Source organism: Artemia franciscana, chromosome 15 (assembly GCF_032884065.1).
Source record: "Artemia franciscana chromosome 15, ASM3288406v1, whole genome shotgun sequence".
Taxonomy (NCBI): domain Eukaryota; kingdom Metazoa; phylum Arthropoda; class Branchiopoda; order Anostraca; family Artemiidae; genus Artemia; species Artemia franciscana.
This window is the reverse complement of record NC_088877.1, coordinates 23,866,504-23,885,172: the sequence shown is the minus strand read 5'-3', so window position 1 is coordinate 23,885,172 and position 18,669 is coordinate 23,866,504. Positions and strand designations below refer to the sequence as shown.

General features: G+C 38.0%; 2 protein-coding genes across 2 annotated transcripts in view; one reads left to right on the top strand and one right to left on the bottom strand.

Annotated features, from left to right (window-relative positions):
- LOC136036560 (uncharacterized) overlaps nucleotides 1–18,669 on the bottom strand; it is a 183,480-nt gene that overhangs the window by 38,269 nt on the left and 126,542 nt on the right. The window lies entirely within an intron of this gene.
- Nucleotides 9,032–10,627, top strand: LOC136036215 (actin, cytoplasmic A3a-like). Its single transcript, XM_065718308.1, has one exon. The coding sequence runs from the start codon at nucleotides 9,032–9,034 to the stop codon at nucleotides 10,157–10,159; it is 1,128 nt and encodes a 375-aa protein (XP_065574380.1). The 3' UTR covers nucleotides 10,160–10,627.

Genomic DNA, 18,669 nt, shown 5'->3' with positions numbered 1-18,669 from the left:
CAGGCGTAGAAAGAAGCATTCATGTTGATTGGGGTGAACGGTGTAGAGTCTTCCTATCGTGGTATCTTTGAAGACGGTAGGTTGGCCGTCGACTGACTTACCCTGTTTTCGACGTTCAAATACTTTATTTTTAGTATTCCACGTGTAATACGAAGGCACTTCAGTATACAGCAGTTTTTTGCAAAAGAATCATTATTGCATAGCGAAAAGAAAGCAGTTAACTTTGTATCCGGTGGATTCAGGGCTCTTTGTTGCACGTTGGTGTCCGAGAAATAAACACGTTGACCATTCTGTAAATGTACCGCTAAGTGAACAACAGCTGGACTACGTTCATGTATCGGTTGATGAGCAGCTTCCTCGGCTGTTTCTTCTGCCATTGTAGGATTTGGTAACATTCTATCTTTTTCAATGTTTTTCAATTTGTCAAACATGTTCATTCTAACATTGTTGAAATCACTGATAAACTACATAGTAAAACTTGAAGTGTTTGGGTCAGTGCGATGCTGGATGTACTCAGTGGAATGGCAAAAACAAGGTTTGCCACACGCACATATACTAATCTGGCTACATAATAAAATTACGTCTAACGAAATTGATGATGTTATTTCCGCTGAAATACTTGATGAAAATGTCGATAAGGGGTTATATGATATTGTTGCAAAAATGTGATACATGGACCTTGCGGTGCATTGAACGAAAATTCACCATGCATGGCCAAAGGAAGGTGCACAAAGCAATATCCTCGACTTTTAGTATCCAACACAATTCCTGGCAATGATGGTTACCGACAATATAGAAGAAGATCTACTGAAGATGGCGGTAAAACAGCAATAATAAAAAAGGGTAAAGGTACCACCATCGAAGTAGATAACCAGTGGGTTGTTCCATATTCCCCATTATTATCAAAAACATTTAATGCACACATAAACGTTGAATACTATAACTCCGTAAAGGCAATAAAATACATATGTAAATACGTCAACAAAGGCAGTGACATGGCAGTTTTTGGCTTGCATTCCGAAATCAAAGATATCGACGAAATCGTGCAATATCAGGCTGGAAGATACATAAGCAGTAATGAAGCTGTTTGGCGAATTCTTTCATTTCCGATACATGAACGTAGTCCAGCTGTTGTTCACTGAGCGGTATATTTACAGAATGGTCAACGTGTTTATTTCTCGGACAACAACGTGCAACAAAGAGCCCTGAATCCATCGGATACAAAGTTAACTGCTTTCTTTTCGCTATGCAAAAATGATTCTTTTTGCAAAAAACTGCTGTATACTGAAGTGCCTTCGTATTACACGTGGAATACTAAAAATAAAGTATTTGAACGTCGAAAACAGGGTAGGTCAGTCGACGGCCAACCTACCGTCTTCAAAGATACCACGATAGGAAGACTCTACACCGTTCACCCCAATCAACATGAATGCTTCTTTCTACGCCTGCTTTTGGTTAATGTACCCGGTCCGACGTCCTTTGAGTATTTGAGAACTGTAAACGGTACTATACATGACACTTCCATATAGGTTTCTGCCGCAATTCCTACTTCTTAAAATTAAATTATTTGATATGGGCTAGAGTTTGCAGTTGGAGCTAATAACTACAATTTACATTATATTTGTTAGCCTGTATATCTTCTATCTATCTATCTATCTATCTTCTATATATATAAAATAAGTTGTTTGTGTGTTATGTCTGTTACACTATGTCTGTTACGCCAGATTATATCTGTCTTTATTTATATCTTCTACTTGCTGTTGGGGTGGCACTTCGCGCCACCCCAACACCTAGTTGATGGGGGCACTTCGCAACCCCCCCAAGCCCCCCCCCCCTGCGTGCGTAAGTCGTTACTTGCCATATTATTTACGCGCCATTGTAGTTGTGTCCCTGTGTACCACCTATGAATATAGATAGATTTATATATGTGTTTTGAACTACGTAAATCTTGCGAACATACAACATTCTTGGCTTTCCCATTGTCTGTGCATATACAAAGCCTTATGTACTAATAACGACGTCATATGCAAACGCTCTTTTTACAAACAAACAAACATGCATACACACAACTCGTTTTTATATAGATAGATAGATAGATAGATACAATACAAATTAACTGCGTAAAACTTACGAATATACTACATTCTTCGCTGTCCAAATGTCGCTGCATATAAATAGATTGCCAGGTTTACCGACCCTCGAAAATGCAACGTACAATTGTCCATGGGAAAAATAATCAGTATTAAGATCAATACCAATTTTTCTAATGATTGACCTTGAGCTTTGTTGATAGTGATTGCCAGTGCTAATCGAATTGGCAATTGCAATCTTTTAAATTGAAATGGCAGATCCGTTGGAATCATGGGAATGCGAGGAATAAGAACAGCCTCACCCTCAAAAGGCCCTGTCAAGATTGTTGCCTCTATTACGTTTTCCATTGTTTTTTTTTTACGGCAAGTCGCGTGCCATTGCAAAGCTTTGGTGGGTTAATATTTCGTAACAGTATTATTGGTACACCTATTTTTAGTTGTAGCACGTGTGATGGAATCCCTGAAAGATCCACGGAATTTAAAAATTCAGATGGATAATTAACCACCTCATTTGGTTCCAAAACTGTGTCGACTGATTTGTAAAGGACTGCCTGGTCTCGAATCTTGGTCAAAACAATATTGTTGATTTCGTGGACGTCTATAATTTTGGGTGCAAGAATCGCTCTTTCACTTAGCATTTATTATTTTTATAATTGTTTAGAATATTCGGAAATACTTTTTCAATCAATTCATTTTTGGACGTCACTAAATTACAGAATTCAGCAGGTAGTTGTATACGTCCTGAAATTAAGTCTTTCCGTTTCCAATTGCCAGTAATTGATCTGAAAATGTTTGACCAGAGTAATCGATTTGCAATCGGACACGCATATTTGTAGTTAATTTTAATGTTTTTACGTGTGCCCATAAATTAGAATTTTTCAGGCAAGCATTCATTTCGTCTGCAGGGGTTGATCTAGGTATTATAGGTAATGTTTGCCTGATATTTCCCACAAGCAAAATTAATGTGCTGCCAAAGAGTTTCGAATTCCCTCGCATATCTTTCAAACATTGATCCAGAGCCTCGAGCGATTTTTTTGTGTGCCATTGTGCACTCGTCCCAAATAATAAGTTTGCATTGCTGCAATACTTTACCCATCCCAGATGATTTGGAAATATTGCACGTGGGGGTTTCTGTAGAATGCAAATTGAGAGGCAATTTCAAAGCGGAATGAGCAGTTCTTCCACCAGCCAGCAACGTTGCGGCTATTCCGGACGACGCAATTGCCAACGCTATATCACTTTTTGATCGAATTGATGCCAGAATCAGTTTTATCACAAACGTTTTACCAGTACCTCCTGGCGCATCCAAAAAGAAAATTTCTCCAACGTTGTTATCGAGACAATGCATAATCGTATCATAAATGTCTTTTTGTTCCGACGTTGACTTGGAAATGTTATTTTGTACATACGACAATAGATCACTCGTACTGTAACTTTGTTCACGATCCAATTCTACACATGTCGAAACAGCAGCGGTACGATTAGGTGAAAGCATTCCCAAATCCTGAAGAGGTTTGTTTGCCATACATACGCACAAATCTTCTATAATAACTAAAGTGTAGTTATAAATTTCTGATGTAAAATCAAAAGTCTTATCTGACGTCTCTAACCGTTTTCGATGGAGTACATCTTCGAATATTTTTGATTTATATTTTTCCCAAGACTCTGTAGGAGCTGATGGAGAGCAATTTGTTAGTATGATGCCAAACAATGCACGAATTTGAATTGGAGTTGACGTTTCGCACGCGTCATTGATGCAGTTATCCCAGTGCTGGTCATTCTCCAATAAATTCAGAGCTTGGCATGCACTACGGTAAGCCGGAAGACACGGGCCGTAATGTCATATCTATGAACCGCCGATTGTCCTTGAAGTAAAAGCTGCTGTATCTCGTCCCAAGATTGATTACATGTAAATGTAATAAATAAATCTGGACGACCATAGAGACGAACATATGCAATAGCATCTTGAGCATATTCATGCATATGACGGCCAGCATATGACGAAGGTAAAATCGTTAATTTTCCAACGTTTGTGGTATTACCTTCATTTACAATTGCATCTCGCAAATGAATGTATTGTTCAGAGTGGAGCTTGGTCTGATTCAGGCGGATATATAGCAAACGTTCTGATTCAATTTTTTCTTACATATCAACGACATATTGGTGAAACAATGGACGGCATTTTAAAATATAATTCTCTTCATCCTGCCGAATTATTAGTCTATAGGAATAATAATGCATTGCACTGCATTTCTTATTCATTTCTTTGTTAGTGGTTGGATTCATCAATTTAATATTAAAGGGATAGCCGTCGGCTCCATCCCAAAAAATGATAGGATATTGTAGGGCATCGTAGCATCGATGACTTTCAACAATTCTTACCAACTGAGCGTTTCGCTTATGAAGAATAATATCTCGAGGTAAAAACTGATCACCGACCATAACGATTGCCACTTCGTCGATAGTTGGAGCATTGTATATACGCACATGTTGGCCAGGAGGCGTTTAGTCAGCGGAAATAACAATTTTATGCGTATCAGTAGGCATCAAATCGATGGCTGTTTTGAACAGACGGACTAAAATATTATTTTCGTGGAAAAGATGTTGCAATTGAGAAACGATTGTCCTTTCAACGTTGGAAGAAATTTCACAACGTGCATTCAATTCAGAATATCTATCACTGATGAAGTACAATTGTAAAAATTTATGATTCTCGCCTGAGAATGGTAGAAGGGACCCTGCTTTATGATAAATTTGCCCTTTTACTTTGAAAGTAGGCATACATTGATCTGGATTTTCGATTTGGGCACCAAACGACGTCATTTGGAAGCATGAGTTATATTTTCTGATCTGTGATAAAAAACGCTTAGATTCTGACGTAGTTCCAGTAAGCAAAGTTTTCAATGGCTCTAGTGGTGCAGCCAATAGAGGACGTTTAACTTTTCCTGAGGCGCAACACATTCCCATTGTTTCACCATTTAATTTCAAGGTCTTGCAATAGGGACAAATTTTAGACATAGTCCCGATTTGAGCACATCTACCATAATCATCGACTGGGCTGTACCTGAATGCCAGGCAATAATTTTCAGGTTGCTCTTGTGATTCCTCGGCACGCTTTCTTTTCTTACTTTCTCTATCAGCCGCAAGCCTGTTTTCTTGCTGTTCTTTAGATTCCTCGGCACGCCTTCTTTTTTTACTTTCTCTTTCAGAAGCAAGTCTGGTTTCGCGTTGCTCTGGTAGTTCCTCGACACGCCTTCGTTGACGTAAATTGCACATTCTTAATCTGGTCCTTTCTCTTTGAACCGCAAGCCTGCTTTTGCTTTTTGGTAACATTCTATCTCTTTCAATGTTTTTCAATTTGTCAGTGTTCATTCTAACATTGACTGTTAGAAAAAATTTTACATGCCAAGCATGCTAACATTCAACAATTTATAATAAACCTCAAATTATCAATATCTGTTATAAGGTTTTCGAATTACTTTAATCTATTGTCAAAATATATAGAAATATTTATGCAATTTCCAGTTTCTACATTTTTAGTTCTAGTTTGCTTTTCAGTTTAGTTTCATTTTTATATATAGATAAGATATAATCTGGCATAACGGACAGACAACTTATTTTTATATATATAGAAGATAGATATATATACTAGGTGTTGGGGTGGCGCGACACCCCAACAGCTAGTCTATATACATAAAAATAAGTTGTCTGTCCGTTACGCCAGATCTATATATATAAAAGAAAACAAACTAGAATGTAAAAACTGGAAATTGCATAAATATTTCGAAATATTTTGACAATAGATAAAAGTAATTTGAAAAAAGAAAAATGGTAAAAAACTAAAAATAAAACTAAAAAGAAAAACTAAAAAAAAAACTAAAAAAAGCTAAAAAACTAAAAAAAAGAAAAAACTAAAAAAAACTGGGAATTGCACAAATATTTAAATATATTTTGACAATAGATTAAAGTAATTCGAAAACCTTAAAACAGATACCCCAAATTTTGAGGTTTAATATAAATTGTTGGAGCTTTAGCATGCTTGGCACGTAAAGATTTTTCCAAGTGTCAATGTTAGAATGAACATTGACAAATTGAAGAAAACAAATCAATAAAAAGAAGAAACTAAAAAAAAGAAAAAACTAAAAAGAAAAAAAAACTAAAGAAGAAACTGTATCTATAAATATAAAAATCTATATATATAAAAATAAGTTGTCTGTCTTTTATGTCTGTTACATTAAGTCCGTTACGCCAGATTATATCTTATCTACATATATAAAAATAAGTTGTCTGTCTGTGTGTCTGTCTGTCAGGTGACGTCATGTTTCTGTGTCGACTGACGTCATGAAGTTAGTTGTCGTCATTTTTGCTATAACGGTGACGTCATTAACGGTATTTAAGACATTTGTTCACGGAAAAATGTTTAATTGTAAAATGACTGAAGAACCTACAATGGCAACAGCCGAGGAAGCTGCTCAAAGAGTTTATGCCAAAAAACTTGCAGCTGATAGAGAAAGTAAGAAAAGAAAGCATGCCGGGGAATCACAAGAACAGCAAGAAAACAGGCTTGCGGCTAAAGAACGCAAAACCGCGCAGTTAGATGAAAATCCACCTGGAAAGCGAGAGTCAAAACATATCAAAACTGAAAATGATAGCGATGATGATTGGGTTTGGGATTTTGACTTGGATAAGGTCATCAATGCCTACCAGATTTAAGTTAAAAAAACAAAGGTTCGTCGATATGTAGTTCATAGTGACGCTGAAAAATAAAGAAGAAAAAGAAAACTGAAAAAAGAAAAAAGGTAAAAAACTAAAAAAAAAACTAAAAAGAAAAAACACTCAAAGAGAAATTACAGACCGGGACACAAATGACGACCAAGACAGAGGGAATATAAGTGACGACCGGGAACCTCAAAGAAAAATTACAGACTGGGACACCCGGACACAAATCACGACCGGGACACAGGGAATATAAATGACGACCGGGACACAGGGACATATCTACAACGGGGACGCCGGGGACACAGGCGGGATATATAAATGACGACCGGGACACAGGGATTGTTCGAATAGAAATTACAGACCGGGACACAGGGAATATAAATGACGACCGGGACACTCAAAGAGAAATTACAAACTGGGACACCGGGACACAAATGACGACCGGGACACAGGGAATATAAATGACGACCGGGACACAGGGACACATCATTAGAATAGAGGTATAGATCTGAATACGGATTGTTTTTCCCATGGACAATTATATGTTGCATGTTCAAGAGTCAGTAAACCGGACCGCCACCCCAACAGCTAGTCTATATATAAAAATAAGTTGTATGCATTTTTGTATTGAGGGTTTGCATATGACGTCCGAAAAATAAAGAAGAAAAAGAAAACTGAAAAAGAAAATGGTAACAAACTAAAAAAAAAACTAAAAAGAAAAAACTAAAAAAAAACTAAAAAATAAAAAAAAAATTAAAAAAAGAAAAAACTTAAAAGAAAAAATGTAAAAAAAATAAAAAAATAAAAATGTAAAAAACTAAAAAGAAAAAAATCTAAAAAAAAGCTAAACAACTAAAAAAAGAAAAAACTAAAAAAACTGGGAATTGCACAAATATTTCAATATATTTTGACAAAAGATTAAGGTAATATCAACCCACCAAAGCTTTGCAATGGCACGCGACTTGCCGTAAAAAAAACAATGGAAAACGTAATAGAGGCCACAATCTTGACAGGGCCTTTTGAGGGTGAGGCTATTCTTATTCCTCGCATTCCCATGATTCCAACGGATCTGCCTTTTCAATTTAAAAGATTGCAATTCCCAATTCGATTAGCATTTGCCATCACCATCAACAAAGCTTAAGGTCATTCATTAGAAAAATGTGGTATAGATCTTAATACTGATTGTTTTTCCCATGGACAATTGTACGTTGCATGTTCGAGGGTCGGTAAACCTGACAATCTATTTATATGAAGCGACAAATGGACAGCGAAGAATGTTGTATATTCGCAAGTTTTACGGAGTTAATTTGTATTGTATCTATCTATCTATCTATCTATATAAAAACGAGTTGTGTGTATGCATGTTTGTTTGTTTGTAAAAAGAGCGTTTGCATATGACGTCATTATTAGTACATAAGGCTTTGTATATGCACAGACAATGGGAAAGCCAAGAATGTTGTATATTCGCAAGTTTTACGTAGTTCAAAACACATATATAAATCTATCTATATTCATAGGTGGTACACAGGGACACAACTACAATGGCGTGTAACTAATATGGCGCGTAACGACGTTTGATGTCCAAGGACTAGTTTTCATTTTGAATTTATGGATAAAAATATTCAAAATGTGCAATAATTGATGTTAAAGTGATTTAAATGGACTATACATGATGTAAATTGAATGGTAGATTTAGGTGGGGCAGAAGCCACGTTCACTATACTTCTATTATAATTTCTTTTTTTGAGTTTCATTTATGTATTGATAGTAATTTGTTGTAGTTTTAGTCTTTGAAGATTATTTGACTTTCTTTTTGCTAATTCTTGGCTTAATGGGGCTCTTTAACTTTTTTTTTATAGAACTTATCATGTAGAAAAAGCTTTTTAAATTAATTTTCTGTTCGTTTTTATTGATAAAAATCAAAATGGAATTTTTTCTATTATAAAAAGAAAGTAGACATAGTTATACAAAATGCAGTAATTTTTGGGTTGCTTTAGCAAAAATCTGATTTGTCATCTGAAACTAAAATATTTCCTGAAAATTTTATATAAAATAATTTTATTTAACTAGAAACAGGGAAAGTATGTATGGTCAGCGAGCAATAATTAAAAATTTTTAATTCACACCATAAAAATACCATAAAATTTTAAAATTAGTTTTGTTCTTTCTTAGGTTCAGGCTACTCGACACGTGGATATTATTAGGATTACAAATAATATAAAATGACAGAAGAAGTTGCTGCAATTGTTATTGATAATGGATCTGGTATTTGTAAAGCAGGATTTTCAGGAGATGATCAACCAAAAACTTTGTTTCCTGCTGTGGTTGGGCGTCCAAAACATACGGGAGTGATGATTAATTCAGGCAGCCAGGATACTTATGTAGGTGATGACGCTCAAGCAAAAAGGGGAATTTTGAGACTTAAGTATCCTGTAGAGCATGGGATTGTCACAGACTGGGACGATATGGAAAAGATTTGGCATCATACATTTTACAACGAACTTCGCGTGGCCCCAGAAGAGCACCCAGTTTTACTCACCGAAGCTCCTCTTAACCCAAAAGCCAACAGAGAAAAAATGACTCAAATAATGTTTGAAACTTTTAACACCCCTGCTATGTATGTTGCCATTCAAGCAGTCCTTTCCCTCTATGCATCTGGAAGAACCACTGGTATTGTTCTTGACTCTGGCGATGGTGTTTCACATACTGTACCCATCTACGAAGGTTATGCCATTCAACATGCGATTAGAAGATTGGATCTAGCTGGTCGAGATTTGACCGATTACTTGATGAAAATTTTAACTGAGCGAGGATATTCCTTTACCACCACTGCCGAACGAGAAATCGTTCGAGATATCAAAGAAAAACTCTGTTATGTTGCTTTGGATTTCGAAGAGGAGATGGCAACTGCTGCCAGCTCAGCATCTCTTGAACAGAGCTATGTGCTGCCTGATGGTCAGATCATCACTATAGGTAATGAGAGATTCAGATGCCCAGAAGTCTTATTCCAGCCATCTTTTCTCGGTATGGAATCTTACGGGATTCACGAAACTACGTACAAGAGTATTATGAAATGTGATGTCGACATCAGAAAGGATCTCTATGCCAGCATCGTTTTGTCTGGTGGTTCTACCATGTACCCTAGCATTGCTGACAGAATGCAAAAAGAAATTACTGCTCTTGCACCATCCGCCATGAAGATTAAAGTTATTGCCCCATCTGAGCGTAAATACTCCGTATGGATTGGTGGATCTATCTTAGCTTCCCTCTCAACTTTCCAAGAGATGTGGATTTCTAAACAGGAATACGATGAGTCTGGACCATCTATTGTTCACAGAAAATGCTTTTAACTTGCCTCACCCTAGGTGAACACGCCACTAAATGTGATATTAGTTACATTAATTTTATTGAAACATAAGATCATCTTATTAGATAGAGGATTAAGACTGACTTGGATGGTGGTTTTCTTTGCTTAATCAGCTAGGAATGACAGATTTTTCTCGCTTTTCAGTTCTTTTTAGAGCTTTAATGGTTTTGCTGTTGCATAATTGACTTTGATATCTCTATTTATATTTTTTTATGGAACGAAGGGTTCCTATTTTTACGCTACAACCGGTTGTAGCAGTTTGTTCTTAACTATGAAAATTTAGTTACTATATGCCGTGGTTTGTTCTTTATTATGTTTTAGCTATATGCGACGAAACTTTCATTGTCCTTGTTTAATAAATTATTTCGATCCTTTATGTAAATTACACTACCAAATAGGTTTCTGCCGCAATTCCTACTTCTTAAAATTAAATTATTTGATATGGACTAGAGTTTGTAGTCGGAGCTAATAACTACAATTTACATTATATTTGTTAGCCTGTATATCTTCTATCTATCTATCTATCTATCTATCTTCTATATATATAAAATAAGTTGTTTGTGTGTTATGTCTGTTACACTATGTCTGTTACGCTAGATTATATCTATCTATATTTATATCTTCTACTTGCTGTGGGGGTGGCACTTTGCACCACCCCAACACCTAGTTGATGGGGGCGCTTCGCGCCTCCCCAAGCCCCCCCCCCGCGCGTAAGTCTTTACGCGCCATATTAGTTACACGCCATTGTAGTTGTGTCCCTGTGTACCACCTATGAATATAGATAGATTTATATATGTGTTTTGAACTACGTAAAACTTGCGAATATACAACATTCTTGGCTTTCCCATTGTCTGTGCATATACAAAGCCTTATGTACTAATAACGACGTCATATGCAAACGCTCTTTTTACAAACAAACAAACATGCATACACACAACTCGTTTTTATATAGATAGATAGATAGATAGATACAATACACATTAACTGCGTAAAACTTGCGAATATACAACATTCTTCGCTGTCCAATTGTTGCTGCATATAAATAGATTGTCAGGTTTACCGACCCTCGAAAATGCAACGTACAATTGTCCATGGGAAAAACAATCAGTATTAAGATCAATACCACATTTTTCATATGATTGACCTTGAGCTTTGTTGATAGTGATTGCAAATGCTAATCGAATTGGGAATTGCAATCTTTTAAATTGAAAAGGCAGATCCGTTGGAATCATGGGAATGCGAGGAATAAGAACAGCCTCACCCTCAAAAGGCCCTGTCAAGATTGTTGCCTCTATTACGTTTTCCATTGTTTTTTTTTTTTTTTACGGCAAGTCGCGTGCCATTGCAAAGCTTTGGTGGGTTGATATTTCTTAACAGTATTATTGGTACGCCTATTTTTAGTTGTAGCACGTGTGGTGGAAACCCTGAAAGATCCACGGAATTTAAAAATTCAGATGGATAATTAACCACCTCATTTGGTTCTAAAACTGTGTCGACTGACTTGTAAAGGACTGGCTGGTCTCGAATCTTGGTCAAAACAATATTGTTGATTTCGTGGACGTCTATAATTTTGGGTGCAAGAATCGCTCTTTCACTTAGCCATTTATTATTTTTATAATTATTTAGAATATTCGGAAATACTTTTTCAATCAGTTCATTTTTGGACGTCACTAAATTACAGAATTCAGTAGGTAGTTGTATACGTCCTGAAATTGAGTCTACTGTGAGCTTTCCGTTTCCAATTGCCAGTAATTGATCTGAAAATGTTTGACCAGAGTCATCGATTTGCAATCGGACACGCATATTTGTAGTTAATTTTAATGTTTTTACGTGTGCCCATAAATTAGAATTTTTCAGGCAGGCATTCATTTCGTCTGCAGGGGTTGATCTAGGTATTATAGGTAATGTTTGCCTGAAATCTCCCGCAAGCAATATTAATGTGCTGCCAAAGGGTTTCGAATTCCCTTGTAAATCTTTCAAACATTGATCCAGAGCCTCGAGCGATTTTTTTGTGTGCCATTGTGCACTCGTCCCAAATAATAAGTTTGCATTGCTGCAATACTTTACCAATCCCAGATGATTTGGAAATATTGCACGTGGGAGTTTCTGTAGAATGCAAACTCAGAGGCAATTTCAAAGCGGAATGAGCAGTTCTTCCACCAGCCAGCAACGTTGTGGCTATTCCGGACGACGCAATTGCCAACGCTATATCATTTTTTGATCATATTGATGCCAGCATCAGTTTTATCACAAACGTTTTACCAGTAGGGGAGAGTCGGGTAAGACGGATCGGGGGGCAAGACGGACCTTTTGTCATTGCTCGACTTGAGCGTCACCTTTTTATCACTTGTAGAGCTAGAAACAACGGCCATCTAGTGGCAAGTTTCGGAGCGAAGTCTGAGAGTTGAAGCCAATCTTGTCTTCGAGGAAAATATTTTTATTCGTTTTCACATTCTCGAAACCGGCTTTTGAGGTAAATGTTTTTCTTTTCTGGTGTTTCTAATGTTCTGTTTTATACTGTGGTAATTTTTCTTACAAATATGGAGGTCTAGGAGAGTGTGTGAGACATTAATTTTTTTCATTGCAGCGCCATCTTATGTTATAATTTTTAACTATTCCGAAAAAGCGGGTTTAGGGTATGATGGACCACAGAGACAGCGGGTAAGACGGACCGGTCCGTCTTGCCCCCTATCATCTGGGATCTTTTTCGAAGTTATTATTTTATACGTATTTTGTGAATATTGTGTTGCATTTATTGTTCCCGCATGTCAATTAGAAATATATTAAGCTGTCTCTCTTTTGCAGAATGGGAAAGTATACTAGGAAAACCACCCGCGGTCTCCACGACCAGGACTTACTGAGAGCAGCTGCTATGCGAGTTAAATCTGGTTCGCCGCTTCGCAAAGTTTCGAAAGAGGTTGGTTTGCCACGAAGCACAATGCGAAGAGCAGTTGCAAAACTCGACGCAGCAGAAGATCCCCAATCAGTGGAGTTGGCAACTACCTTCAACTTTAAAAGTGTGTTCTCAGCAAACGAAGAGATACTTCTGAAGGACTATATGATCACGGCACAGCACATGCATCATGGACTTACGAAAAAGGAAGCAGGTCAGCTTGCATATGAATATGCCCAGGCCAAAGGGAAGAATATGCCGAAGAACTGGACTGAAAATAAGTGTGCAGGAAAAGACTGGATGAATAGCTTTATGAGTCGTGTTGGGCTTTCCCTAAGGTCCTCCGAAGCGACAAGCCTTGCCAGAGCCACCAGCTTCAACAGGACGAATGTCAGCGAATTCTTCAATAATTTAGAAGAGCTGCTTATAAAGCACAAGTATCCGCCGAATAGAATATATAATCTTGACGAGACTGTAGTAACCACCGTTCACAAGACACCAAAGGTGGTTGCAGAAAAGGGATCAAAGCAAGTTGGACGCATTACTTCGGCTGAGCGAGGGACGCTGGTAACAGTCGTAGGGTGTATCAACGCAGCTGGCCAGTCGATAGCCCCTTTCTTTGTCTTTCCACGAGTGAACTGGCTTCAAAGTTTTCTCAATGGCACGCCCCCTGGAAGCACAGGAAAATGCCAGCCGTCTGGATGGATGACAGCCGAAATCTTCCCGGATATGATACGCCATCTGATCTCCCAAACCAGTTGCTCGCCCACAAATCGACTGCTGCTGATTATGGATAACCATGATTCGCACGTCTCATTGAGCGTGGTTAATCTTTGCAGAGAAAACGGCATTGACGTCTTAACGCTTCCGCCACATTGCAGTCACAAGCTGCAGCCTCTTGATGTTGCTGTTTATGGGCCATTCAAGCGATACTACAATGAAGCAGCTAACTCGTGGATGATTTCGAACCCAAACAGGAGGATTACCATTTATGAAATCGGAATATTCGTTGGAATCGCTTTTCCAAGAGCTTTCGTCATGGAAAACGTACTAAGCGGGTTCCAAAAAACAGGAACATACCCTTTGAATAGGAACGTTTTCCAAGATCACGACTTTCTCAGCGCCTTTGTGACAGACCGACCAGCACCAGAGACGTCTCCCATGACAGGCCAGTCTGCAGTTCCATCAACCAGCCCTGGCGACGAGAGCTTGAATAACGACGTGCTGCCAACTACCAGTAGCTCAGTGATTTCTGCGACTATGCCAGTGACTCCAGAGTCGGTTCGTCCTCACCCTAAGGCGAGTTTCTATGCAAGAGACGGAAAAACGTCTAGGAAAAGAACAAAGTCCAAAATTCTGACGAACACACCTGAAAAAAACAGACTGGAAGAAGAATTTGAGTTGAAAAGAAAAAAATCAGAAAAGAAAGCTCAAAGAAAACGGCCTGAAAAGAGAAACCTCTCCAAACAGCCTGGGAACGGGGAAGACAGCTTCGATGAACATATCGCGCTGGATGATGAAAGTGATGACAGCTTGCATTTGGATGGGTCAGAGGAGGAGGAGTTTCTTGATGGAACCGAACCAAAAAGTGGGGATTTCTTGGTTGGAAAGTGCCGACCAAGAAGAGCTTCAGGAATTATGTTGGAGTTGTGTGTGATTGTGAATCTGATGGTTTCCAAGTTCAGTTTTGGAAGCGATTAGCTCCATCGAGCAAATTCACAGCAACTGAAGAGATGAGCTTCGTGCGAACAGAAGAGGTCATCATGAAGTTGCCAAAACCGACCCCTTCGGGCGGGACGACGAGACAGTCGGCTCAGTTCGTTTTTCACGTAGATTTTGCCTCGTACAGTGTTTAAATATAGTTATTTGCTAACTTTTTACTTTTTTACTTACTACTAGTATTTTAAGTATTCGAAATAAAATTGTTTAGAGACAATCAATCTTTTTGAGCAATTGGGTCCGTCTTGCCCAAAGGGCTGGTCCGTCTTATCCTATGGGTTGGGCAAGATGGACCTTTTGACCAACTTCAGTTTTTTTTATCTGGGCCCGGAAATACGGCTGATTTATGTGTGAAGAAGGTTTCTTTACGTAACTCAATGTTTTGGGGACAAGTTAGACACCTTTCGTCAGTCGTTGCCAACCTCTTCCGCAGACGAAAAACCAAAATGGGGTCCATCTTACCCGACTCTCCCCTACCTCCTGGCGCATCCAAAAAGAACATTTCTCCAACGTTGTTATCGACACAATGCATTATCGTATCATAAATGTCTTTTTGTTCCGACGTTGACTTGGAAATGTTATTTTGAACATACGAAAATAGATAACTCGTACTTTAACTTTGTTCACGATCCAATTCTACACATGTCGAAACAGCAGTGGTACGATTAGGTGAAAGCATTCCCAAATCCTGAAGAGGTTTGTTTGCCATACATACGCACAAATCTATATATATAAAAATGTATTCTATAATAACTAAAGTGTAGTTATAAATTTCTGATGTAAAATCAAAAGTCCTATCTGATATCTCTAACCGTTTTCGATGGAGTATATCTTCGGACATTTTTGATTTATATTTTTCCCATAACTCTGTAGGAGCTGATGGAGAGCAAGTTGTTAGTATGATGCCAAACAATGCATGAATTTGAATTGGAGTTGACATTTCGCACCCGTTATTGATGCAGTTATCCCGGTGTTGGTCATTCTCCAATAAATTCAGAGCTTGGCATGCACTACGGTAAGTGTCATGTATAGTACCGTTTACAGTTCTCAAATACTCAAAGGACGTTGGACCGGGTACATTCACCAAAAGCAGGCGTAGAAAGAAGCATTCATGTTGATTGGGGTGAACGGTGTAGAGTCTTCCTAACGTGGTATCCTTGAAGACGGTAGGTAGGCCGTCGACTGACTTACCCTGTTTTCGACGTTCAAATACTTTATTTTTAGTATTCCACGTGTAATACGAAGGCACTTCAGTATACAGCAGTTTTTTGCAAAAGAATCATTATTGCATAGCGAAAAGAAAGCAGTTAACTTTGTATCCGGTGGATTCAGGGCTCTTTGTTGCACGTTGGTGTCCGAGAAATAAACACGTTGACCATTCTGTAAATGTACCGCTAAGTGAACAACAGCTGGACTACGTTCATGTATCGGTTGATGAGCAGCTTCCTCGGCTGTTTCTTCTGCCATTGTAGGATTTGGTAACATTCTATCTTTTTCAATGTTTTTCAATTTGTCAAACATGTTCATTCTAACATTGTTGAAATCACTGATAAACTACATAGTAAAACTTGAAGTGTTTGGGTCAGTGCGATGCTGGATGTACTCAGTGGAATGGCAAAAACAAGGTTTGCCACACGCACATATACTAATCTGGCTACATAATAAAATTACGTCTAACGAAATTGATGATGTTATTTCCGCTGAAATACTAGATGAAACTGTCGATAAGGGGTTATATGATATTGTTGCAAAAATATGATACATGGACCTTGCGGTGCAATGAACGAAAATTCACCATGCATGGCCAAAGGAAGGTGCACAAAGCAATATCCTCGACTTTTAGTATCCAACACAATTCCTGGCAATGATGGTTACCGACAATATAGAAGAAGATCTACTGAAGATGGCGGTAAAACAGCAATAATAAAAAAGGGTAAAGGTACCACCATCGAAGTAGATAACCAGTGGGTTGTTCCATATTCCCCATTATTATCAAAAACATTTAATGCACACATAAACGTTGAATACTATAACTCCGTAAAGGCAATAAAATACATATGTAAATACGTCAACAAAGGCAGTGACATGGCAGTTTTTGGCTTGCATTCCGAAATCAAAGATATCGACGAAATCGTGCAATATCAGGCTGGAAGATACATAAGCAGTAATGAAGCTGTTTGGCGAATTCTTTCATTTCCGATACATGAACGTAGTCCAGCTGTTGTTCACTGAGCGGTATATTTACAGAATGGTCAACGTGTTTATTTCTCGGACAACAACGTGCAACAAAGAGCCCTGAATCCATCGGATACAAAGTTAACTGCTTTCTTTTCGCTATGCAAAAATGATTCTTTTGCAAAAAACTGCTGTATACTGAAGTGCCTTCGTATTACACGTGGAATACTAAAAATAAAGTATTTGAACGTCGAAAACAGGGTAGGTCAGTCGACGGCCAACCTACCGTCTTCAAAGATACCACGATAGGAAGACTCTACACCGTTCACCCCAATCAACATGAATGCTTCTTTCTACGCCTGCTTTTGGTTAATGTACCCGGTCCGACGTCCTTTGAGTATTTGAGAACTGTAAACGGTACTATACATGACACTTCCATATAGGTTTCTGCCGCAATTCCTACTTCTTAAAATTAAATTATTTGATATGGGCTAGAGTTTGCAGTTGGAGCTAATAACTACAATTTACATTATATTTGTTAGCCTGTATATCTTCTATCTATCTATCTATCTATCTTCTATATATATAAAATAAGTTGTTTGTGTGTTATGTCTGTTACACTATGTCTGTTACGCCAGATTATATCTGTCTTTATTTATATCTTCTACTTGCTGTTGGGGTGGCACTTCGCGCCACCCCAACACCTAGTTGATGGGGGCACTTCGCAACCCCCCCAAGCCCCCCCCCCCTGCGTGCGTAAGTCGTTACTTGCCATATTATTTACGCGCCATTGTAGTTGTGTCCCTGTGTACCACCTATGAATATAGATAGATTTATATATGTGTTTTGAACTACGTAAATCTTGCGAACATACAACATTCTTGGCTTTCCCATTGTCTATGCATATACAAAGCCTTATGTACTAATAACGACGTCATATGCAAACGCTCTTTTTACAAACAAACAAACATGCATACACACAACTCGTTTTTATATAGATAGATAGATAGATAGATACAATACAAATTAACTGCGTAAAACTTACGAATATACTACATTCTTCGCTGTCCAAATGTCGCTGCATATAAATAGATTGCCAGGTTTACCGACCCTCGAAAATGCAACGTACAATTGTCCATGGGAAAAATAATCAGTATTAAGATCAATACCAATTTTTCTAATGATTGACCTTGAGCTTTGTTGATAGTGATTGCCAGTGCTAATCGAATTGGCAATTGCAATCTTTTAAATTGAAAAGGCAGATCCGTTGGAATCATGGGAATGCGAAGAATAAGAACAGCCTCACCCTCAAAAGGCCCTGTCAAGATTGTTGCCTCTATTACGTTTTCCATTGCTTTTTTTTTACGGCAAGTCGCGTGCCATTGCAAAGCTTTGGTGGGTTGATATTTCTTAACAGTATTATTGGTACACCTATTTTTAGTTGTAGCACGTGTGATGGAATCCCTGAAAGATCCACGGAATTTAAAAATTCAGATGGATAATTAACCACCTCATTTGGTTCCAAAACTGTGTCGACTGATTTGTAAAGGACTGCCTGGTCTCGAATCTTGGTCAAAACAATATTGTTGATTTCGTGGACGTCTATAATTTTGGGTGCAAGAATCGCTCTTTCACTTAGCCATTTATTATTTTTATAATTGTTTAGAATATTCGGAAATACTTTTTCAATCAATTCATTTTTGGAC

What these genes read in the sequence shown, in the direction of transcription:
- LOC136036215 (XM_065718308.1), top strand. Translation starts at nt 9,032, where the DNA reads ATGACAGAAGAAGTTGCTGCAATTGTTATTGATAATGGATCTGGTATT.